At 40.9% G+C, this 26,122-nt stretch overlaps 2 protein-coding genes across 4 annotated transcripts in view; one reads left to right on the top strand and one right to left on the bottom strand.

Moving 5' to 3' along the window:
• Positions 1-4,587, bottom strand: part of LOC124602838 (decorin-like) — a 42,059-nt gene extending 37,472 nt beyond the window's left edge. The window contains exons 1-2 of the mRNA XM_047136349.1: positions 3,954-4,587; positions 3,532-3,765 (exon numbers count right to left, since the gene is read on the bottom strand). Of these exons, the coding sequence (XP_046992305.1) occupies positions 3,532-3,765; positions 3,954-4,196 (477 nt within the window). The 5' untranslated portion in view covers positions 4,197-4,587. The remainder of the gene's footprint in view (positions 1-3,531; positions 3,766-3,953) is intronic.
• Positions 4,372-26,122, top strand: part of LOC124602802 (prolyl endopeptidase) — a 99,116-nt gene continuing 77,365 nt past the window's right edge. The window contains exons 1-2 of one of the 3 annotated variants that reach the window (XM_047136348.1): positions 4,372-4,560; positions 4,938-5,042. In XM_047136348.1, the coding sequence (XP_046992304.1) occupies positions 4,977-5,042 (66 nt within the window). In that variant the 5' untranslated portion in view covers positions 4,372-4,560; positions 4,938-4,976. The other 2 variants (XM_047136346.1, XM_047136345.1) reach the window with 2 other exon arrangements.

The following is a 26,122-nucleotide window of genomic DNA, read 5'->3' as shown; positions in this document are numbered from 1 at the left end:
AAGTGGAAATAAAACAAAAATATCAAAAAGACTTATTTTGTGTAACCTTAAAGAAGCTTACAAGCATTTTAAAGACACGTTTTCTAACATAAAAATAGGCTTCTCTAAATTTGCTGAGTTGAGACCAAAACATTGTGTATTAGCTGGTCGGAGAGGCACACACACCGTCAGCATGTGCACAACTCACCAAAACATAAAATTAATGATAGAAAATGCCAAACTAAATACAGTAACAAACAGCAGCTTAAACAATTATAAGCAGTGCATTGCAAAAATGCTTTGCAACCCATCAACAGTTGATTGCAACATGGGAAACTGTGAATACTGCCCAGGAGAAACTGTCATACGTAAAATTTTAAAAGACCCTTTTCATGAAAACTTAATTGAACAAGTTCAGTTCTGACAGTGGATGTCAGTTGACCAATGTAATATGGAAATTGTTCAGAAAACTTCTGAAGAATTCATAGATTTATTTTGTAGTAAGATGTCGACTTTGAATCGGCATGACTTCACTGCCAAGCAACAACGAACATACCTTAACTCCACAAGAGAAAACCTTATGGAATCTGAATTTGTTGTCATATGTGATTTTTCAGAAAATTATAGTATAGTTCTACAGGATGAAACTCAGAATTTCCACTGGTCAAGACAACAGATTACCATTCATCCTTTTGTTATATATTACAGACAGGAAGACAAAATTGAGCATATGAGCTTTGTCACTGTTTCTGATTGCCTGGAGCACAATACAACTACGGTTTACACCTTTCAAAAGAAGCTAATTTCATATCTAACAAATTTCAAAAGATTCCAAAAAAGATATACTATTATTCTGACAGATCTGTCACTCAGTATAAAAATAAGAAAAACTTCCTGAACCTTTGCCTTCTACATCTACATCTACATGATTACTCTGCAATTTACATTTAAGTGCTTGGCAGAGGGTTCATCGAACAACAATCATACTATCTCTCTACCATTCCACTCCCGAACAGCGCGCGGGAAAAACGAACACCTAAACCTTTCTGTTCGAGCTCTGATTTCTCTTATTTTATTTTGATGATCATTCCTACCTATGTAGGTTGGGCTCAACAAAATATTTTCGCATTCGGAAGAGAAAGTTGGTGACTGAAATTTCGTAAATAGATCTCGCCGCGCCGAAAAACGTCTTTGCTTTAATGACTTCCATCCCAACTCGCGTATCATATCTGCCACACTCTCTCCCCTATTACGTGATAACACAAAACAAGCTGCCCTTTTTTGCACCCTTTCGATGTCCTTCGTCAATCCCACCTGGTAAGGATCCCACACCGCGCAGCAATATTCTAACAGAGGATGAATGAGTGTGGTGTAAGCTGTCTCTTTAGTGGACTTGTTACATCTTCTAAGTGTCCTGCCAATGAAACGCAACCTTTGGCTCGCCTTCGCCACAATATTATCTGTGTGGTCTTTCCAACTGAAGTTGTTTGTAATTTTAACACCCAGGTACTTAGTTGAATTGACAGCCTTGAGAATTGTACTATTATTGAGTAATCGAATTCCAACGGATTTCTTTTGGAACTCATGTGAATCACCTCACACTTTTCGTTATTTAGCGTCAACAGCTACCTGCCACACCATACAGCAATCTTTTCTAAATCGCTTTGCAACTGATACTGGTCTGGTATTTGTGTGGACCGTAGATAATATCACAAATGTTGATTTTGCATATTCCACTCAAGAAGACTACGCTGCTTCAGAAATATTCTTAAAAAGCTGACTTGAAGAGGCATTGACAATCAAAGGAACACAGCAATTTCACGCTTTCATTCCCAACACTACATCAAATTTAATAGTCAAATACTTCTCAGGTGATATGCAGAGTTGGGAGAGGGAAGTAACTACATCACCAGACAAACTGAAGTTACAAGATGTATCAGGCTATGTCACCACTGTATATGGCAGAAACTGGTGGCTTGGGTACATTTTAGAAAAAAACGAAGTACTTGATGAAGTGAAAATAACTTTTCTTCATCCATGTGGACCAGCTAAGTCATTCTCTTATCCTGCACATGCAGATGTCCTGTGGGTGTCAGTTGTGGATGTTCTCACAAAAGTGAATCCATTTACTCCAACAGGGAGAACATACATTCTTAATGAAAGTGATGTAAACCAAACCCAGTCAGCTTTATTAAAATGTAACATGTGAAGTTCCAAGACAATTTATTGGGAAACTGCTTTCAACTCAAAACTCAATTTTTGTCTCAGGTTAGTATTAATGTATATTTTATACAAAGTTGTTTCAAAATTATTGTTAGTACCTATTGTGTTAAATTTAGCTATGTACAGATACCTGTTACTAAAAAAACAAGCATTATGTATTTAATTTGTTTAATAGTTCCATTTCAAACACCATGGACCAGAACTATTGTGTAAACACTTGTACTTATTCATACTTTATTTAAGTTTGTGGTTAAATGCTCAATTTCTTGTTTTTGTTATATCGGTTAATATACCATTACTGAAGTTGTATGAAATCAAAATAAGCAATCAACTTAATTATAAAATATGCTGATCAGTTTTGGTTTAATAAGGTGATGTTTTGATATTTCTAATACTTTTTTTTACTTACCTTTCAGTATATTTTAAAGAAATTCCTGTTTGTTAAAGGTCAGTTTGGTCAAACTAGGGCCGTTAGTGAAAAACATGAGTCCAGATTTTTTTTTTGTTAACAATGAACCCATCATCATCCCAGATTTATATTTTGCCATGTGATTTACAATAGTATGAAGTAGTTATGGAAATATTTTGAAAATTTTCAATTATGTACTTTTTGTAAAAAAATTAAAATTAAATCAAAATATTAATTAGTATTTTGAAAAAGGTTATTCATTAGAAGCTATGTTTTGTTGTATATCCCTGGAAAGAGCATGCAAAATGCTGCAAAATGACACCTTTCCCAGTTCTCTAGCTCAATTAGGGCAGCTCCTAGGACAATTTTTAAAAAAGTCCGTTCACACATTTTTGGCTGGTTTTTGAAAAGTTTACATAGCCATATTTCACGAATGGATTGAGATAAAAAATTGAAATTTGGTATTTTTCTTAGTCTCAGTGCCCACTATAAGTATACCAACTTTCAGCAAAATCTAAGAGGATGAGTTAAAATAGGTGTGTTGATTTGACATGGAATGACTCACTACTGAAAACTAACTAACCTAAGGGCATCACACACATCCATGCCGGAGGCAGGATTCGAACCTGCGACCGTAGCAGTCGCGCAGTTCCAGACTGAGGCACCTAGAACCGCTCGGCCACGGTGGCCGGCACTAAAGAGAAGATTAAATGATAAAGTTAAGAGTTCACAAAGGGTCAAAGGGCCTAATGCACGAAGATGATGGTGGTGATGATAAAACAGTTATGAACATGTTTATGAAAGCTTACAACTTCGGCCATGCTTAAAAACTATGGTTACACTCCATATCAACTATAAAACTCTAAATTATTACTACATGTGCGAAAGAGCCTGTGGCCGAGGCCAGAGTGGTTCCATACCTTAAGTGAATTCAAATGCAGCTCCCACGTCCATTTACTGAATTTGTTTCCAGACATATAGAGAGCTCTCAAACTGTCAAGCACGTCAAATGTTTTAACAAACAGGTAGTGCAAATGGTTCTTTGATAGATCTAGAATTTGTAGTTTGTTTAGTCCACTGAAGGCATTCATTTCAATATACTTAATGTGATTGCCACTCACATTAAGGTACTTTAGGGAAGTTATTCCTTGTTTCTGAAACATATATTAAACATGTCTAATCTGTAATGAAACAATGTCAATGTTTCTTAAAAATAAGAAAATACATTATAATACTTAGTGATTGTTTGTTCTGCCAGGATTTCTGCAAATCATCCTTATATTACTGCATTATTATTGGCAATTTGCTACATTTTGTTCGTAATGTAGACTTATATGTTCACCTTGAAAACGTGATCCTCTATTCTTCTTATAAAGTTGTTTGATACATCTAATGCTTCTGTTTGACGGGGTATGCTAATATCAACAGTAATTATATTTTGGTTCACACAGTTCGCTGCTTTCATATTCTCCCACATGTAACACTGACAATAATACGGGCAATAACCACCGAGCACTGTAAAATAGGCTCTTGGGATGAGCGACATGAGAAAGTAAAATTGAACTCCTTTAATAAAATTTGCCATTCTTGTAGACGGCAATTCTAAAACAAACGTAAGAAGCACAAATTTTGTAATAACGCATTAGGTACCGTGGTACCCAAGACCTGTCAATTCTTATCTTATCTTTCATGCGTGACAGCTATATTCGAAGCATGAGTGTCACTGAGAAATTACATAACGTTGCATTAATGTCAAGCATCGAAGGAACATTAATGAATATAGGCAATCTACATATTTACAAACGATCCCCAAACAATTGTTGAAATATCTAACGAAGGAGAATGATTCAATTTTCCCGCTTTCGTAAATTAGGGCAATGATCTTGTAAGTCACAGTGTGTACACAAGTCGGGGAGCAGTGGTACTACAGGTAGATCTCTGGATAACAGGTAAATAAAGTTTACAAGGTAGACATCTCTGCTGGGAGTAGTGATCTATGAAATAATAAATAAAGGTAAGAGTATGGTACTGTTATCAAAAGTAGTTAAGTCTTGTCGAATATATCCGCCCTATCTGACCATACGGGAGATAAGCGCAGCTGTATCTGGCTTCCGCAAGTATAAAACTGATACGGCTAACGCAGAAGTGAGTCGACAGTCTCAAGTTTGTGATAACTCTAAGGTGGGCATAATTAATTTTAGTGCCTGCTAACTGTGGTATTCTGACATTCTAAGACAACTTTTTGAGTTATCTTGGTTGTGCCGCAGTGAGCCACTTGACGCTGTGTTAATAAACGGAAAGTAAAGCTTACTTCTCACGTTTTCAGAAACCTCGGTACTCCTCAAGAGAGCCTTCATTACGAAGAATGAAATTTAACTACCCAGTTGCAAGAAGAGATGAAAGTGTAACAGAAGAATACCACGGAATAGAGGTGGGTATATTTGCCATTTAGTTGCATTTTAGATGACGACGCTAGGATACATGGGGAAATTAAGGTTGTGGCAAGAGACTGCTCATATTTAACACACTTTGTCATAGAACCAGTTTCGTGGACTTTTCGTGATAGAAACTAAAACTGCAAGGCAAATTCAGAAAAGCTATATAGGACAGGTCTGAGTGATGCATATTATGTATGTATACAGAACAGAAACTATAAAAAAACGCAAGGGGTATGGAGTCCACTGTGTGATGATTACAGCCAACCTTCATTGCAAACATATGTTGTAGAGCGCCGAAACTGTTTGCTGTAGAATACAGTGTGAGGAGAATAGTTTAATAAAACCCATCTGTATGCACAGATGAAGTATAAGGCATCGCAATTGGTGAATGAAGAGAAAGGCATACTCTGTGTAAAAACTTACTATATAGCAGGAATCGCTTGATGTGCAAACTGTGTATGGAAATGACTCTGGGTTCCCTACCTTCATTAGAATGTCATGGTACTTTGAAATTGTGGTGAATGTTGTGGTATAAAAAAGGAACACAGATCTCAGGAAGGTGACTCAAATGAATGAGAGTCTTGCTGTTAATCTTTTTTAACTGAATATTAATTTCAGTACTTTGTATTTGTTCTGTTTCAAAATAATACGTGTTGTAAGTAGTGCCTGAAAGATGTGGTCCACAGATTGAAGGACATAATAATTTCATAAAGATAATTACATTATGTCTATTATACAATTTTCACATTCTTAATTGTAGTTAATCCTAAATGATGGGTAAAATATCAACAGTTAATCAGTCTTGCTGTTTAAAAAAGGGGGGGGGGGAGGAATTGTAAAGGTAGCAACTCACCATAAAGCTGACAAGTGAAGTCATTGATACACATTGCTAAGTTCTGAACAAATCTTCCTTCAGAGTTGCAGAATAAACTCACAAACAGATGCGCAGCTGTCAGTTATTTTTGCTGTCACTGCACCTTGACTGAAATGTTTAGCACAGAATACAGAGAAAGTTAAGTAAACATAAACTTTTAATTGTCCATTGAATTTATCATTTTTTGTTGCTTCATGTACTTCATTAACTGCAGCTATTGAAAAACAAAAAACCATAATCATTTCTAAACTGATTCACTGCTATTGCCTGGCCTGTTTTTCTCTGCTATGTTGCTTTTTATTTGCATGTATGACATTAGTGATGGCATTTTTTTTTTCAGTGTCAGTGCCACTGGTGCTGAAAACATCAGCAATTTTCATGAAGGAATTCCTTTTTAATCTTAAGATTTTTGGTGTGAGGAATAATCACATTCAAAAGCACATCTTTGCCTTATGTAATTGGAAATCACCTTCATATTGAATCAACAATTCAAAGCCCTGTGTCTACAAACACACTAGGTTATGTAATTAGATGTACATTTTATTTCACTATACCCATAGTGAGGGGATCTTCCAGGATGTAGAACATACCAGAAAACAAAAATACACAGTAAATATTAAGGGGGGGGGGGGGGGGAATGGGATGCTGACATACCTTCCACAGATGCCAAGTTTAATGGCCCTCAAAACTGTGGAACATGTCATCATTATTTCATTTTAAAATAATAAATTTGTCACAAAAATATAAATGTTCAATACATTGCGATGCATATGATAATTCTTAGGCTATTGTAGCAATACATCATCAAATGGAAAATCATTTTGCAACATTTATTTACATTGATTGCATTAGTGCACTAAAGTTGTATGGAAATTGTGTTGTACGTAATACTCATATTATTTGATATTATAAATAAAACACACATTTATCACTTCTGATAAGAAATTCGTCAGTGGAGTAGGTGGTGCTGCCTACCAATAAATCCTTTGTTTCTTGTCTAAACTGAACATTATTTTTGATTAAACTTTTTATGGCTGCTGATGAGTCATTGATAATGTGTGTTCCTAAATAGTGGATGCTTTGCTGACACAAAGTGACTTTAAATCTTTGTCAAGATTATTTTTATTTCCAACTAGCTCTTCCCTATCATGTGTTACTGTGACTCTGGTTAAATGGAATAAGAAATGTGAGATCATCTCTTTCTCCTTCCTGTATCTCCCCTCCCTCCCTCTCTGTCCATATTCTTGCTCCTTTCTATGTCCATATTCCCTCCCACCCCCTCTCTCCAGCTCCTCTGTTCATCTCCTCCTTTCTGCTATCTATGTCAATTTCCTGCCACCCATCTGTCCATCTCCATGTTTTTTATATATTACATATTTGTTTCTATAGGCCTCTTACATGTATTAAAAACACGCAGGAATACAAATGTAAAGTTGTCAACATTTTTAAAACAATTGAAGAGAAACTGAGATTTAAGATTTTGAACAAGCAGGCGTGTTTACATTTTTATCTTTGTAGAAGCAAACGTTCATTTGTTCAAACTCTTAAGGTTCCAGAAGTTCTTCACTGATTACATTGAAATTTTTAAACAATGCCGCATCGAACAAGCGCTTAATTTTGTGTATACTCTGGAGTGCCACAGAGAGCGTTCGCGTGCATGCATGCAGATGTTTGCCCTTTTGTTTTTGCAGGGGGTAACTGGGGTCATTCCAAACAAATAATGCTAATCATGTCTTCCATGTGATGCCAGCATTGATGATTCTTAAAGTGGAATTTTATGTACCTATCCAAAGAGCTGTTCCAGATTAGCCTAGTGTGATATTTGTTTATGTATTAGCAGGGACAGTAAAACAAGAAGAATAACCAATACTCCAGCATTGCCCTGGCCCTCCCTGATCGTTATCACCATAACACGTTGGTCGGTTGCTGCTGGAGCCAGGAACATTGAATAAGAGCACTGGTTATTCTTCGTGATTCATTGTGACAATTAATACATTTCGGTAAAACAAATGTCATACTAGACTACTCTGGTAGTGCTCTTTTGAATGTGAACATAAAATTCAGATTTGAAACAGGAAACATATATTGCAAAAATTTCATTGTTAGCTGCAAAAGACAGAACTGGTTTGTCGGCACTACACAATAGTGATTTTGCCTGAGATAAGCTCACACTTCAAGTGTTCTTCTTTGACACAGCAGTGTAGCGTGCACTAAAACAGCTGAGTGAAAAGTCCCTGTAATACACATGTTTGTTTATATATGAAAGTTGATGTTTGAATTTTCCTTTGTGAGAGACCGTGTGTGAAGATTCATGTCCCATTTTGAAGTTCTAGGTTCACATATTTTACTGTTCATGTTGCTTCTGCGTAATCTTTCATCGATTGTATCAATACCCACCTGTATTGTGATATATTGCAAAATTTCAAACATTCGTGAGTGCTGTGAGAAACTGCTTGTCGTCTATTGAAGGCTTAAACTTAACTGTGCCCTTATAAAATCTTTAGCAACAGTAGTCTGTCATCGTTCTTTAATTTCATTGCACATACGTCAAAAGTTTTGCATCGCCCTGATTTCCAGAACTCCTCAAGACAGACATTGACTGTGGATATTATATCACAGACACAGTCACTGATTGTTCAGCGACGTCACTGAACCCACCCATAGATGTAAACAACGATGCATGAGCAGCGCCTATTAGATGCAGGGGGTCCGATAGCTGATCAGTTCCAGTCATTCCATCAGAAAGGAGGTGCATGGCTCATGTTGTCTGTAGCTAAACCATGCCCAGACGTGTCAATACCGCGGTTAGATTGCATCCGCATTGTTACTTAGTGCCAGGAATGGCTCTCAACATGGGGAATGTCCAGGCTGCACAGAGTGAACCAAAGCTATGTTGTTCGGACATGGAGGAGATACAGAGAGACAGGAACTGTCGATGACATGCTTTGCTCAGGCCGCCCTCGGGCTACTATTGCAGTGGGTGACTGTTTCCTATGGATTATGGCTCGGAGGAACCCTAAAAGCAACACCACCAAGTTGAGTAATGCTTTGTGTGCAGCCACAGGATGTCGTGTTAAGACTCAAACTGTGTGCCATAGGTTGCATGATGCACAACTTCTCTCTTGACGTCCATGGCGAGGCCCATCTTCGCAGCCATGACACCACACAGCGCGGTACAGATGAGTCCAACAACATGCTGAATGGACCGCTCAGGATTGGCATCACATTCTTTTCAAAAGTGAGTGTGTCATATGCCTTCAACCAGGCAGTCGTTGGAGATGTGTTTGGAGGCAGGCCGGTCAGGGGTAATGCCTTAGTGTCCAGCGAGTGCAGCAAGATCGAGGTTCCCTGCTGTTTTAGGGTGGCATTATGTGGGGCCGACATACGCCGTTGGTTGTCATGGAAGGCACCGTAATGGCTGTATGATACGTGAATGCCATCCTCCAACCGATAGTGCAACCATAGAAACAGCATATTGGCGAGGCATTACTCGTCATGGATGACAGTTTGCACCTCCATCATGCACGTCTTGTGAATGACTTCCTTCAGGTTATTGACATTGCTCGACTAGTGGCCAGCATGTTCTCCAGACATGACCTCTATCGAATATGCCTGGAATAAAGGGCAGTTTATGGACGAGGTGACCCAGCAACCACTCTGAGGGATGTACGCTGAGTGACCATTGAGGAGTGGGACTATCTGGACCAACAGTGCCTTGATGAACTTGTGGATAGTATGCCACTACGAATAGAGGCATGCATCAATGCAAGAGGACATGCTACTGGGTATTAGAGGTACTAGTGTGTACAACACACTGGACCACCACCTATGGTCTCGCTGCATGGTGTAAAAAATGCAATGTGTGGTTTTCATGAGCAATAAAAAGGGTGAAATGATTTTTATGTTGATCTCTATTCCAATTTTCTATACAGGTTCTGGAAATCCCAGAACCGAGGTGATGCAGAACTTTTTTCATGTGTGTATAATTATGTGACAAATAAGTGAAAGTAGATAATCTTTGAGAATTTTTGAATGCTTCCAAAATTATATTTTTGTAAGTTAACGGTACAACTGCTTTGGTTACATAAACTATGTAATACGTGACTTCTGAATGTCACTGTATATCAACGCAAATAATCTTGTGTTTTTGAGAATTTTTGTGAGCTACCATTGTCCCTGCATAATCTATGAGTAATTTGGAAGTAATTTAGCATTTGTGATTTAGTATTATAATAAACATACTGTTACATGTACTGTTTGTCCACGGTAAGTTCACGATTGGCATGATGGCTGTTGGGAATGGCTGTGCCCCTGTATTATGGCTGCTGAGGTGATGAGGAGCGGTGAGGGGAAGGTAGCACCAGCTGCATGCACCAGTGCTGGAACCACCACAAATGGCATTGTGCTTAATACAAAATCGTAGGTGACACTCTGGCTAATATTATCCGTTTAACTGATACTTCCATCAAATCTGAAAATTCGTTGACATATTTGTGCTCGAAAGTTTCACCTCTTGTTGTGCTGTTGTGGTCTTCAGTCCAGAGACTGATTTGATGCAGCTTGCCGTGCTAATCTGTCCTGTACAAGCCCCTTTATCCCCAAATAACTACTGAAATGTACATCCTTCTGTATGTGGTTAGTGTATTCAACTCTTGGTTTCACCTCTACAATTTTTACCATCCACACTTTGCTCCAATACTAAATTGGTGAACCCTTGATGCCTCAGAATGTTTCCTACCATCTAATCCCTTCTTCTATTCAAGTTGAACTACAGATTTCTCTTCTCCCCGGTTCTATTCAGTACTTCCCCATTAGTTATGTGACCTACCCATCTAATCTTCAGCATTATTCTGTAGCACCAAATTTCGAAATCTTCTATTCTCTGCTTGTCTAAACTATCATTCATGTTTCACTTCCATATATAGCTACACTCCATACAAATACTTTCAGAAAGGACTTATTGACACTTAAATCTTTACTCGATGTTAACAGATTTCTCTTCTTCAGAAACGCTTTCCTTGCCAATGCCAGTGTACATTTGATATCCTCTCTACTTCGACAATCAATAGTTATTTTGCTCCCCAAATAGCAGAACTCGTTTACTACTTTGTCTCATTTCCTAATCTAATTCCCTCAGCACCACCTGATTTAATTTGACTACATTCCATTATCCTCATTTTGTTTTTGTTGATACTCATGTTATATCCTCCTCTCAAGGCACTGTTCACTCTGCTCTGCTCCTCTTTCAGGTCCTTTGCCGCCTCTGACAGGATTATGTCATATGCAAACTTCAGAGCTTTTATTTCTTCTCCATGGATTTTAATTCCTACTCCAAATTTTTCTTTTGTTTCCTTTACTGCTCGCTCAATATACAGATGGAATAACATCATCGGAGATAGGCTACAAGCCTGCCTCACTCCCTTACCAACCACTGCTTCCCTTTCATACTTCGACTCTTATAACTGCTTCCAATTTCTGTACAAATTGTAAATAGCCTTTTGCTCCCTGTATTTTATCCCTGCCACCTTCGTAATTTGAGAGCATTCCAGTTAACATTGTCAAAAGCTTTCTCTAAGTCTACAGTTGCTAGAAGTGTAGGTGTGCCTTTCCTTAATCTATCTTCTATGATAAGTCATAGGGTCAGTGTCGCCTCGTGTTCCAACATTTCTACGGAATCCAAAGCGATATTCCCCCGCGGTCGGCTTGTACAGGTCTTCCATTCGTCTGTAAAGACTTTGTGTTAGTATTTTGCAGCCGTGACTTATTAAACTGATAGTTTGGTAATTTTCACACCTGTTGACACTTGATTTTTTGGGATTGGAATTATTATATTCTTCTTGAAGTCTGAGAGTATTTTGCCTGTCTCGTACATCTTGCTCACCAGGTGGTAGTTTTGTCAGGGCTAGCACTCCCAAGGCCATCAGTAGCTCTGATGGAATGTTGTCTACTCATGGGGCCTTCTTTTGACTTAGGTCTTTCACAGTGCTGTCAAATTCTTCACGCAGTATCATATCTCCCATTTTATCTTCATCTACGACCTCTTCCATTTCCATAATATTGCTCTCCAGCACAGTGCCTTGTAGGTAGCCTCTATATACTCCTTTCACCTTCCTGCCTTCCCTTCTTTGCCTAGAACTGGTTAATCTTAGTTCCTGTTATTCATACAAGTGGTTCTCTTTTCTCCAAAGGTCTTTTTAATTTTCCTGTATGTAGTATCTATCTTACCCCTAGTGATATGAGCTTCTACATCTTACATTTGCCCTCTAGCCATCCCTGCATAGCCATTTTGTACTTCCTGTCTATCTCATTTTTGAGACGTTTGTAGTCCTTTTTGCCTGCTTCATTTACTACATTTTATATTTTCTCCTTTCATCGGTTAAATTCAATCTCTTCTGTTACCCAAGGATTTCTATAAGCCCTTGTCTTTTTACCTACTTGATCCTCTGCTGCCTTCACTATTTCAATCAAAGTTACCCATTCTTCTTGTATTGTAAATTTTCATGTCCTTCACTATCTGACTAATTTCTTTAACTTGTCATGCATTTCTTCAGTCTCTTCATCTGTGGGGGGCATATAAACTTTTACGAATGTGGTAGGCCTGGGCTTCATGTCTGTCTTGGCTACAATAATGTGTTCACTATGCTATTCATCACAGTAGCTTACTTGTGTTCCCTTTTTTTTCCATTATTAAACCTACTCCTGCATTACCCCTGTTTAATTTTGTCTTTATAACCCAGCATTCACCTGACAAGAAGGCTTGTTCATCCAGCCACTGAACTTCACTAATTCCCACTGTATGTAGCTTTAACCTATCCATTCCCCTTTTTAAATTTCCTAACCTGCCTGACTGATAAAGGGACGTGACATTCCATGCTCCAATCTGTACATCCACAGTTTTGTTTCACCTGGTAACTACTACGCCCTCCTTAGTAATCCCCTCCCAGAGATCCGAATGGGGGATTATTTTAGCTCTGCAATATTTTACCCAAGAGGATGCAATCATTTACCCATACAGTAAAGCTGCATGCCCTTGGGAAAAATTATGGCTGTAGTTTCCTCTTGCTGTTAGCCGTTCGCAGTACCAGCACAGATATGCTGTTTCGGTGGATGTTACAAGGTCAGGTCAGTCAATCATCCAGTCTGTTGCCCCTGCAACTACTGAAAGGGCTGCCCCCCCCCCCCAACCACAGGTCCGGGGATTAGAATAGGCCCAAGGTATTCCTGCCTGTCGTAAGAGGTGACTAAAAGGAGTCAAACATGTTTTGGCCTTTATGTGATGGTCCCCTGTTCTTGTCAACCGTTCCCTAATGCTGTCTCTGAAATGCTGTACAACCTCTGGTTCTTTCAGATCATCCAAGTCCCATCGCCTTAAATTCCTACCTTTTTGCAGTTTCTTCAGTTTTAATCTACAGTTCATAACCAATAAACTGTGGTAAAAGTTCACATCTGTCCCTGGAAATGTTTAACAATTTAAAACCTGGTTCCTAAACCTTGCTCTGTCTTAGCATTATATAATCTATCTGAAGCCTTCCAGTGAGTCCATGCTGCTTCCACATGTATGTCCTTCTTTCCTGATTATTAAACCAAGTGTTAACTATGCTCTGTTCAAAATTCTACCAGATGGCTTCCTCCTTCATTCCCCCCCCCCCTTCCTTCAATCCTTAGTCATCTACTACTTTCACTTTTCTTCCTTTTCCTACTATCGAATTCCAGTCTTCCGTGGAGTATTGGGATGTGATGGATGTCCACAGTCTCGACTGGTGGGGCTGGCAGTACAGCAGGAAGACATACGGCCAAACTTGCAACACTTAAGCACCGCACTGGGGTGTCACGAACCCGCTCTACTGTGCAGGAAAAGTTATCTCCATATGGACACCGTTACGGTGTGGCTAATGGCTGTATAGTACTTTAGTAGAGCTGGCCATGATGTCTCCTTTGTTGATGCTGCTGAGTCTGCGTTGTCCATGTGGCTTCTCGTTGTCTAGGCAATGATTCCTTTGCTGCTCTGGGTCCAAGAAAAGGTGCGGGTTTTTAATTATTACTGGACTATTGAAAAATGACGCAGTATTCCACGGTTTCTTTGTATCAAAAACACATTTATTGCCAAAACTATATACAGAACTACACTCAACCGCGGCCAACACTCAAGTGGCCGAAAACCCGTTGTAGACCAAAGATTACGGTCATAAGCTACAAAGAACATACAATTCCAATATCGATTATTGATCGCAACACCTAACTTAGTATTATCTTAAGCAAAAGCTTTTTTAACACGACTTTAGTGTATAATAAAATAAAATGACGTCTATTTGTAAGTTCCATTACGGGGGAGGTATATATGGCTTGGCATCACAGCAGTAGACCATCACCTTGACCTTCTCAGGCAATGTGTCACCCTCTAAGGCCAAGATGAAGGCGCCGTGGCAACCTGGTTATCCCTTGGAGCCCGATGGACGTGCCAGACAAAATGAACACCTCACTGCTCTAAATTGGTGCGCAAGCCATCGTCAGACTGCAAAAGGAGGTCACTGTGGAATATAATACCCTGGACCATATTTAAGCTCTTACGTGGCGTGATGGTAACAGAAACATTCCCCAACTTGTTACAAGCGAGTAAAGTCCGTGACTGGGCAGAGGATGCTGTTTTTATCAAGACTAACCCAGATCGCATTTTGGACAAGCCCTCCACCTATCCAAACTTTTCCTCTAAATGCTCTATAAAAAACTGTGGTTTCATCGAAACAAAGGAGTCCATCTGTTCTCATACATACGAGGTACCGGGGTGAATAAGGATCGCTGCCATCCTTAGCCTGGCGTTCCGATGGTGTGGCCAGGGAGGGGAATGATTTAGGGTCATCCTTTCTTGCATTATACAGATACTTGGAACACTTAGAGACAGGTGGTGTTTGATCACCAGTAAGTGATGACGTGGTACGCTTCATCACACATCTGTCTTGGTGCCACTCACTCCAATCAGGGGCCCTCCCCATGGGCACCACCCAGCCGCAGCAAAAACCAGCTGGTAGGATGGCTATTGCTGGGAGTCCCGATGCTCCAGGATCACGGCCATTTATTTCTTGGCATACATGGGGCATTAACAGCACAGGCATCAGCAGAGTGATCCCTGTGTTGTCAGGGGGCTACAACCAACAGGGAACATGGCGGCCCCACCACAACAGACTGGCTACTGTGCTGGATATGAGGTGCAAAGAAGTCCATGCTCGTAGGCGCAAAAAGACACACTGCATAGTGCGTGATGGAAAACGCATCCAGGAAGGTGTCCTTGCCCAAGAGATGGAGAATAAGCTGGACTGCAGTGCGACGACGAGACAGTGGGCTAAAGATCTCAAGGCACGATGGACACAATGCACCACGTAAGGTGCCCTTCTCCAATTGGCTCACTCTTCAGGAAAATTTTCAAAAAATGGAGTTCAGACCTTAACAGGGGACAATCACATCCCAATACTCCATGTGCCTACCTCCCATCTGTGTCAACTGCAGAGAGCATCATTCACCTTGCTCTCCAGACTGCAGGATTTTACAGAAAGAGAGGAAAATCGTGCAATACAAGACCCTGGATCGACTGCCCTACACTGAGGCTAAATGGAAGTGGTTATGACCACCTCATATGCTGCCACTACGAGAACAGTTGTCGCCCCATCAGTTCCTTGAATTCCTGTCACCTCTCAGAACTGGGAGAGTACACCTGCCCCCTTGATGATGGTGGGGGGGGGGGGGGGGTCGGGGAACTTCCCTCCCTGTTGCTCCCACACCACCTAATTTGGGAGCAACACCCCCCCAACCGTTGGGAATTTGTCCCCACTTCTGAGCCAGAGAAGCATAAGTCTTCTTCAGCTCCTCTCGATAGGAAGGGGTCCTTTGGGTCACTCTCTTCCCAGGTTTCTGCTAGTGGGAAAGATGACCCCCCCACCAGTGTCTGAAGAGTCCAAAAGCAGCTGGTTGTAGGGCTTTACGCTCATCCTCAGTTCCGTAGACTGATTCAGTGAAGTCCTCCCAACCAGGGAAACCCAAGGAACAGCACGAGAAATCAAAAAAGACCCCCAAGAACAGGGAACTTGTGATGGCACCCACACCACCGCTACGTACAAGCTCTGCGTCTGAGGATGGGATGGAGATTCTGGTGTCTGCTGAGGAACTAGATCTCGCTGGACCCTCAGACACAATGGATATATACTGCCCAGGCAATAAGTCGCTGGCAGCAGGGACCTTAATGAATTGCGGTGGTTTTTTCCACTGCCTGGCTGGGCTAAGGCAACTGTTAAGCTTTACACCTGCTTTCTACATTGCCCTCCAGGAAACCTAGTTCCCGGCAATGCGGACCCCTGCCCACCGCATCTGTAAGGGATATTACATGAACCGTAGTGGCTGTAGTAGCGTCAGGTGCAGTTTGCATTTATGTTTTAAAATCGGTCTGTAGTGAAACTGTCTGCAATGTATATCTTCCTCCAGATGGTGCAGTACCCCTTAATGTACTAGCTGCACTGATTAATCAACTCCCTAACCCTTTACTGTCTCAGTTCGACCTCTGCCTCTTCAATACTGGGGTCGCCACACATTTCAGTGTGGCTTTTGGTAGTTACTCGGCCATTGATTTATCAATTTGCAGCCCAGGACTTCTCCCATCTATCCACTGGAGAGCACATGATGACCTGTGTGATAGTGACCACTTCATCTTCCTGTCACTGCCCTGGCGTGAGGCCCATGGACACCTGCCCAGATGGGCTTTAAACAAGGTGGACTGGGAAACTTTCATCTCTGATGTCACTGTTGAATCTCCCTCACAGGGTAACATCAATGTGATGGCTGATCAGGTGACTACCACAATCGTTTCTGTGGCAGAAAATGCGATCCCTTGCTATTTAGGTTGCCCCCAGTGAAAGACAGACCCTCGGTGGTCACTGGAAGTCGCTGAGCCAATTAGAGCGTTGGCGAGCTCTACAGAAACATAAGTGGCACCCCTCCCTAGAGCATATGATAGCCTTGAAGCAGCTCTGTGCCCGAGTACTCCAGCTTATAAAACGACGGAAATAGGAGTTCTGGGAGAGGTATGTGTCGACCATTGGGTTCCATGTGTCACCTTCCCAAGTCTGGACGAAGATCAGACATCCTGTTTGGGTAACAGACCCCAACAGGTGTCCCTGGCGTTACCATCAATGGCGTGCTATGTACCGATGCAGTTCGACCTCTGCCTCTTCAATACTGGGCTACGCTCGAGCCTCTGCATCAGCTTTTTGCAACCTCAAAGAGTGGATGGAAAAAGTCCTGTCGTTCACTTCACGCCACAGTGAACCCTATACTGCCCCATTTATGGAGTGGAAACTCCTCAGCGCACTTGCACATTGCCCCGACACAGCTCCTGGGCCGGATCGTATCCACAGTCAAATGATTAAACATTTTTCATCGGACTACAAGCAACATTTCCCCATCATCTTCAACCAGGTCTGGTGCTATGGGGTCTTTCCAGCACAATGGCGGGGCAGCACCACCATGCTAGTGCTCAAACCTGGTAAAAACAAACTTCATGAGGATAGCTATCAAGCATCAGCCTTACCAAAGTTCTTTGTAAGCTGTTAGACTGTATGGTGTGTCGGCGGTTGGGATGGGTCCCGGAGTCGCTTGGCCTACTGGCTCCATGTCAAGGTGCCTTACGCCAGGGGTGCTCTACCACGGATAATGTTGTGTCCTTAGTCTGCCATCCGAACAGCCTCTTCCAGACGCCAACACCTGGTTGCCTTCTTTTTTGATTTATGAAAATTGTATGACACCACTTGGCAACAACATATGCTTGGCACATTATACGGGTGGGGTCTCTGAGGCCTGCTTCAGATTTTTATCCAGAATTTCCTGTCACTCCATACTTTCTATGTCCAAGTTGGTGCCTCCCATAGTTCATATACAGGAGAACGGGGTCCCGCAGGGTGCTGTATTGAGTATGTCACTATTTTTAGTGGCCATTAACAGTCTAGTGTCAGCTGTAGGGTTGCCCGACTCACCCTCTCTGTATGCAGATGACTTGTGCAGTTCATACTGCTGCACCAGTACTGGTGTTGCTGAGTGGCACCTACAGGGAGCGACCCACAAGGCGCAGTCATGGGCTCTCGCCCACGGCTTCCAGTTTTCGGTGGCTAAGTCGTGTCGTGCACTTCTGTCGGCATCGTACCGTTCTTCCGGAACCAGAACTTTACCTTCATGACGGTGTGCTCACTGTAGTGTAGCCATATCACTTCTTAGGACTGGTTTTTGATACTGGATTAACTTTGCTACCTCACCTTCGTTGGCTTAAGGCGAGGTTCTGGCAGCACCTCGGTGCCCTCTGCTGCCTGAGCAACACCAACTGGGGTGTAGATTGCTCTACACTGCTGTAGCTGTACGGAGCCCTTGTTCAATCCCACCTTGACTATGGACTTCTGGTTTATGGTTTGGCGGCACCCTCGGCGTTGCGTGTACTCGACCCAGTGCACCACTGTGGGGTTCGCCTTGCGACGGGAGCTTTTGGAACGAGTCCAGTGACCAGTGTCTTGGTGGGGGCCGGAGTCTCTCCATTGCATATCTGACATGCACAACTGCTTGCCAGTTACGTTGCACACATTCGTAGCTTTCCTGAGCATCCAAATTACCGTCTCCTTTTTCCACCCACGGCAGTTCATCTCCCGCATCGGAAGTCCAGGCGAGGGCTAATGATTGCAGTTCACATGCGATCCTTTCTGTCCGAACTGGAGTAATTCCCTTTACCACCTCCCATCTAGGTTGGTCCGCATACACCTCCATGGTGTGCACCTAGGTCTCAGATTTGTCTGGACCTTTCGCATGACCCTAAGGAATCAGTTACTCCTGCCGCTCTCCGCTGTCACTTCCTTTCGATTCTTGACTTGTATACCGAGGCAATGAAGTGATACACAGACGGTTCAATGGCTGATGGTCACGTTGGCTTCGCGTATGTCCATGGAGGACATATTGAACAGCATTCCTTGCCCGATGGATGCAGTGTATTCACTGCATAGCTGGTGGCCATCTCTCGCGCACTTCAGTATACCCGTTCATGCTGCGGGTAATTTTTTCTTCTGTGTACTGAGTCCTTAAGCAGCCTACAAGCTATCAACCATTGCTACCCTCGCCATCCTGTGGTAGCGTCCAAGCGAAGATAGCCAACATCAAGCACAATCTGACCTCAGGAGCGCCGTGGTCCCGTGGTTAGCGTGAGCAACTGCGGAACGAGAGGTTCTTGGTTCAAGTCTCCCTAGAGCGAAAAATTTTTCTTTATTTTCGCAAAGTTACGATCTGTCCATTTGTTCATTGACGTTTCTGTTCACTGTAATAAGTTTAGTGTTTGTGTTTTTCGACCGCACAGCAAAACCGTGCAATTAGTAGACGAAAGGACGTGACTCTTCAATGAGAACCGAAAACATTTGATCGCAAGGTCATAGGTCAACCGATTCCTCCACAGGAAAACATGTCTGATAAATTCTATACGACACTGGTGACGGTATGTGCGTCACATGACAGGAATATGTTGTCCACCCACATAACTTGTACACTTGGCGAATGGGTAAAAACGTTCTCCTACGTTGCCCGATTTAGGTTTTCTTGTGGATATGATAATTACTCCCAAAAAAGTGATGAAAACATGAGACTTTGTCACATAAACTGCAACAAATGAATCCAACAGTTTCACAGTCGCTCACTTTTCCTTGTGCTCTGTCAAAACATATGTTTTTAACGTTTTCAAATTTTTCCGTGTGTAGATCGACAAATACTGCATATGTCCAAGCAAATCTGAACATGTCCTGGAATTTTGGAGAGCGAAGTTGATTATGTGTGAGTGCCTGAACTTTGATAATTGTCTGAAAATAAAAAATTAAAATTTTCGCTCGAAGGAAGACTTGAACCAAGGATCTCTCGCTCCGCAGCTGCTCACGCTATCCACGGGACCATGGCGCTCCTGAGTTCAGTCTGTCCCAGATGTTGCATATCATTCGCATGGATTACTCAGTTTGTATATTTTGCTTAATTTTTCAGAGTTCTACACAACTTCTTCCTGTTTTCTCGATTGATCTGTGTTCAGTTTTTCAAGGCCTATCCACTATGCCAACTTAAAACGAAATCTGAGGGGGGTGCGATGGGGAGGTTCCCTTGTTAGATGTAGGACGACCGGTCAGATCATTTTTGAAAATGGGCAGCATATCTTCACAAGATGATGTGAATATTGATGTAATCACTAGAAGGCCTATAAAAGCTTTGATTTCGATGTTGTCAGTATCTCTGCCATTGGATGGATTAGTTGTTTCCTGCAACTTTGCCCTTACTGTATTCAGTTTCACATTTGTATGTAAAACTATTTCATCTATTGTGTCATCATCAAATAAATTCTCCCATATTTGAGGTTTAATAGGACTTTGGGACAAACTTCAACTTTCGGCTGATAGGCCAGGCATACCTCCTTTCAGAATGTTGTGCTCTGGTGTTCTCATTCTAACAGGCTCAGAACGTTCCCATTGGAAATTATGTTTACCATAGAAGTACTGTGTTTACTGCAAGGTATCACTCTGCTTCATGGTGACTATCACCTATCTTGAAATCTGGATCATCATCAGAATTGTCAAATGTGTCATCGATCCCATTTTCCTCTTCATCTAAATCCCATAACTGCACTTGCGCCCAAGCATTCAAATCTGGATTAGCTGCAGTCAACTGATTGTTGACTCTTCTTAGAAAGTCGATCCATGTTAAACCTGAAATATGACATAAATTCACACACCGAAGAAGACTCTATAAAATAACAGCCACTGAAAGCAGAATGTCATAATTAGAAACATGTGGTCTATTCGCTCTACCAAATTCTTGTATGTAATAAGAAACGTGCGGTATCTCAGGCACACAACTTCACACACTTCTCTAAACAATACTCTTTATGTCTTCCCTTATGAAGCAGAACTGATAGTTGACTACTGCTTTATACATGACAAGTATTGAGGCGAAGATACTGGGAAAGTGAAGCCGTGCTTTTTTTGCAGTGCTGCCACACTCCTCATTTAAAATAAATGAGGGGTCAGAGAGACTGATGTTTCAGTTTAAGGGTTAAACAAAAATTGTGTACACAGCTATAAGCTGTTTTCTGTTCTGACACACACACACACACACACACACACACACACACACACACACACACAGGATTCGCATTTGGGAGGACGACAGTTCAAACCCGCCTCCGGCCATCCTGATTTAGGTTTTCTGTGATTTTCCTTATTCGCTTCAGGCAAATGCTGGGACGGTTCTTTGGAAAGGGCACAGCCCACCTCCTTTCCCCATCTGATGGGACCTATGACCTCACTGTTTGGTCCCTTCTCCCAACCAATCCACACGTGCGCGTGCGCACATGATGCATGAAACAGACATACATAATTTAGCAAAATGTCAATTATTACTCTGTGATAAATAACCAAAACCAGTCACTATTCTGTTTTAAAAACAGAAACGTGGATATTAGCACTCGTTACAATGCAACAGTCATGCTTATCTTCACATTTTCACTATATTGTGTGTTCACCATCACACTTCAGTAGCGTACGCCATACAGTGCGAGTAATCTGTGCAATCTTACACTCTCATTCGGGAGGACGACGGTTCAATCCAGTGTCCGACCATCCTGATTTAGGTTTTCCGTGAATTTCCTAAATCACTCTGTGCAAATGCTGGGATGGTTCCTTTGAAAGGGCACGGCCGACTTCCTTCCCTGTCCTTCACTAATCCAATGAGACAGATGACCTTGCTGTTTGGTCTCTTCCCCCAAAAAAACCCCCATCTTACACACTGGTAGTCTCACTTTATAACAGCATGTCTTGCAAGGTACCTGAAACAAATAAAAAAGGGCAGCAGCAGTAGGATCATTCTTATTATAAAAGACAGTCCATGTGTTTTATATTTGTGGTTACTGGTTTACGGTTGCACATTTTATGATGGTCTTCCTGCTTAAACTATATCGGGCTAAGGAGACTAAATAACCTTTTCATTTGTTTGTGAAAACAAATGTCTATTTCAATGCTTTGTTTGCAATACAATAGATGGGGCTCAAGGTCAGAGAGAGCGGGAAAGAGGAGATTGGCAGGGAGGGGGGGAGGGAGAAAATGGACATAGGGAGGAAATGAACAAAGGGAGGTAAAGGAGGTGATGGATGGGGGTGGTGGTAGTGGTGGTGGTTCTAAACTGTAGATAGTTTTTTTCACCTTTCCATAGGCCTCTGACAAAGAATTGGTACCATTTATCAATGTTTGTGAAAATTTCATTAATTGCCGTATCTTAAGACTGTACTTGATGTGTTATTTATTGTGATGATTGCATTATTCACAAACCAAACAGTCTTAACATGTGGTAATGTTACTGACGAAAGAACATTTTATACAAAAGGAAAAATAAGAGCCCTAAGGCAGAACCATTACTTTTAATTTGGACGATGCCTGATAGCTTAATGCAGGCCTCTTGTGTATTGACACCCTTCGTCTCCTGTCAGATGCATAAGATTTGAAATGTATTACAATATTTGCTGCTACACTATAATATTCTATTTTCCTCAAAATGGTACTGTGATTTACATATCACAAAATGTACCAGTGGCTGTAATTTATTATTTAATAAAATACATTCTCACTGTATGTGTAGTGTTCTCAGTACCAGAACTCTTTAGATATCCCAACTATGACTTTGATAATATATTACTTGTTGTCAATTGATTAAGGGGGGACATTGATGAAAAGCACACAGTATTAAAAAAAATGGACCAAATCCACAGTTTTGGAGATATGGCAATGAAATTTTGTACCACACTTTATGTGAAAGTAACACATTTACATATAAAATCCTTTGATTACATATATTCAACTTTTTTTAATGAAATTTGAAGTTTTATTTTCAAAAAATATTGTATGTTCATTTTTCTCAGAAAGTATTAAAGATATTTCTACAAAAATTTCTCTGTTTCATCTCTTTAGATGTTGTAAGCTTCTCTCTTGAGATTTTTGAAATAGATCAAATTGGAGAATATTCATAATTTTTTAAATTATAATTCCACAAGTACAATTTTAAATTCATGCAAAATTCCAAGCACTTTGCCCCGTATATCAGCTTGCATTCAGAATTTCTAAATTTGCCCTTGAGACAATGTTTATTAGGTTTACAGAAATGTGTGTACAAAATTTCATAATTCTAGCATTCATAGAATCTGAGGAAAAGGTACATAAACTTTAAAAAAAAACAGACTTTTCAGGAAACACAATTTAAAGTTCAATCTAACTTTTTTCCTTATGTCACTTCTTCAGAAGGCATCACATTTGTCCTCTGGGTTGTCTTTCCCTTAAAGCTTCTCTTCTGGTTTCTTGTTGTCTGTCTTCTTTCCTTTACCAGATCTTCAACTGACTTTTCAGCTGCAGAGACCCGCTGAAAATCTATTTTTCTCAGGGTGTCTTGAGTAAAATTTCCTATCTTGAAGCCCATTATTTCCAATACCTTCATCCTCTCAACATTCCCATCATTAAATACAGTAACTGCATCATAAGTTGCAATTCTGACAACTGTAGCAGATGCAAATGTGTTTTTAGGACATAGTTTCCATATGAGTGAATTTAGAGACTCATTTGGGTTTTGCCATGAACACAATTTTTGTGAAGTGCAGGATCGGCCAAAGATGACTATAAAACCAAAGAGTATGTATCATGGCCTTCTAGATGCATCCTGCACATGTTTGGTGGAAAGGAATACACAGAATCGTCGTCACTGAGCTGGTATTGAAGTGCTGCTTCAAAACGTGGGCATGGCAGGGAGGCCGCGTCACACTTTTAATTAATTTTCGAGCACTTCAGATGCGATTTCAACATTGAAACTTTGGGAACTTATTGTTCATGAATTTTACTAACAAATAAGAAAATCGATAATTGATATTTTTGGTCAGTTTCATCAATGTCCCCCCCTTAAGAAACCAACTGTATATTGCATTTTCTAAAAAATTGAGAATGATGGCAAAATGAAATTGGAAGGAAATTTGGTGGTATTTCTTTATCGCCTTTCATATACAAAGGCTGCATTTCAGCATATTACAAACATTCAAGTACTGTTCCACTAATAAATGAATGATTACACAAATAAAATAATGTGCCTGTAACTCAGAAGCACACTCTTCTTAGCTCTGTTGATAATTTATCATATCAACGAGATTTTCGTTATTTTATGGTGCTTATTAGTGCTACTGGTGTGTGAGGATCGTATTCTTGTTACTGGAGTTACGTATAATTACTGGTCGTAGATATTCCCTGGCAGCATCTACTGAACTTGACAACTCCATTTTCTTCGGTAACAGTTATAAAATGCTTGTTAAAATGTTTTGCACTGCTGTTCACTATCTAAAAACACTGAGTTAGCATGGTGTGATTACTGGTATGATGGGGTGATTTGCAGCAACAGGCCAGCAACAATTTCTTGTTTTTGCTTTATTTTGGCAAGATGTAGACATTGGGGTAGTAGCCTATGCCAGTATTTGCAAACAAAAATAAAAGTGTGTGAAATTTTGTGTTTCAGTGTGACTTAAGCGTAAGTGATTATTTAGAAATAGATAAATATTATTCCTGAGATTAAGTTAATGAGTAATTGCAGAATATATTCCTATATTCTATCATAAATCCTGCTTCCTTCTGTCTCCTTGAAAGAACTGATGGGTAAAATGCCATAATTCTACAATGGAAACATATGACAGTGGCCATTTGTGAGAGATGTTTAGACTTTTAATGCAGTACGTGTGTGTGTGTGTGTGTGTGTGTGTGTGTGTGTGTGTGTGTGTGTGTGTGTTTTTCCATTCTGCATTCTTTTTGGTCTCCTTTGGCATGTATAGTTGTAGTAGGGATTGAGTGCAGTGCAATTGAATTAGTTGAACAATTCTGGAGAGCGTGTTTGTGCACACGCAGTCAGTGTGAGTAGGCTTCCCATAAATCGTGTGTCCCAGTATATCATCAACCTTCCACCAGATCCCCACATCAATAAAGGGATGACAGCCATTCTTTCCACCTCCACCATGAAGCAAATATTGGGGTGGATTTGAATTAAAGTGTTCTAAAAAATCATTGGCCATCTATGCTTGCATGATGGTGCTATTATTTACAGGGACGTAATTTCATAAGTACCCAAAGGGGCTTTGATAGGTCTGTTCCTGTTTATAGCATCTATTGATAATCGTTTGGATAATGTTGTAAGCACTGTAAGGCTATTTGTGGGCTTTATTATTGTCTCTGAGGTCTGCTCAGAAAATTACGGAACATTCGTAATTTCGTGCCATTGATGTGTTGCAGCAGAATGTGGTTGGCACACCTGCAGCTGGCTTTAGTTTCATTGTTGGATGCCTGTTTGCCTGTTAGTTATTGTTCAGTGGTGTATTGAGTAGAACGTTGTCGCACGCATGCGCGTGCGCGCCTACACACACACACACACACACACACACACACACACACACACACACACACACACACACACACCAAATGATGCAGGAAGCCTGTGGTGACAAGTGCTTAAGTGGTACTCAGTGTTACAAAAGATTGACATAGTTTGAAAATGGTCAGACAGAATTTTCAGGAAGCTCTTCATCTACCGATGACACTCATGTCGGGATGGCCAATTAAGGCTGACTGTCACAGAGATTGGAGAAGAAATTAACATTTCAGTTGGATCATGTTGTGAAATCCTAACACATCATTTTGGAATTCATTGTGTTCTTGCATCATGATAATGTATTTGCACATTTGTCCCTGCTGTTGTGAGACTATTACACAAAAAATGAAATCACTGTGTTGACTCTTCCTTCTTACTGTCCAGACATGGCCCCTGTGGACTTTCTTTTGTTTCCGAAGTTGAAAACTCTGTTGAGAGGATGATGTGCATCAATAGACAAGGCAAAAGAAAATTCGCAGATGGCGCTTTGTGTGATCCAGCAAAAGGCGTATCAAGACTGCTTCTGGAAGTGGAATCAGTGTTGGGAGCGGTGTGGACGAAAGTAGTTTGAATACGATGCGTAATAAGGAAAAGGTAAGCGTAGAAAAATTGGACAAAGTTGTGGAAGTTTTTTGAACAGGCCTCACATACGGAGGTTGGAATGCCAGAAGAAAGCAACCAAATGCAGGAAGACCTACAAAGAATTGACAATTGGTG

Source organism: Schistocerca americana, chromosome 1, assembly GCF_021461395.2.
Source record: "Schistocerca americana isolate TAMUIC-IGC-003095 chromosome 1, iqSchAmer2.1, whole genome shotgun sequence".
In the NCBI taxonomy this organism is placed as follows: domain Eukaryota; kingdom Metazoa; phylum Arthropoda; class Insecta; order Orthoptera; family Acrididae; genus Schistocerca; species Schistocerca americana.
Note: the sequence above shows the minus strand (reverse complement) of the source record. Positions and strands in the feature narration are given on the sequence as shown.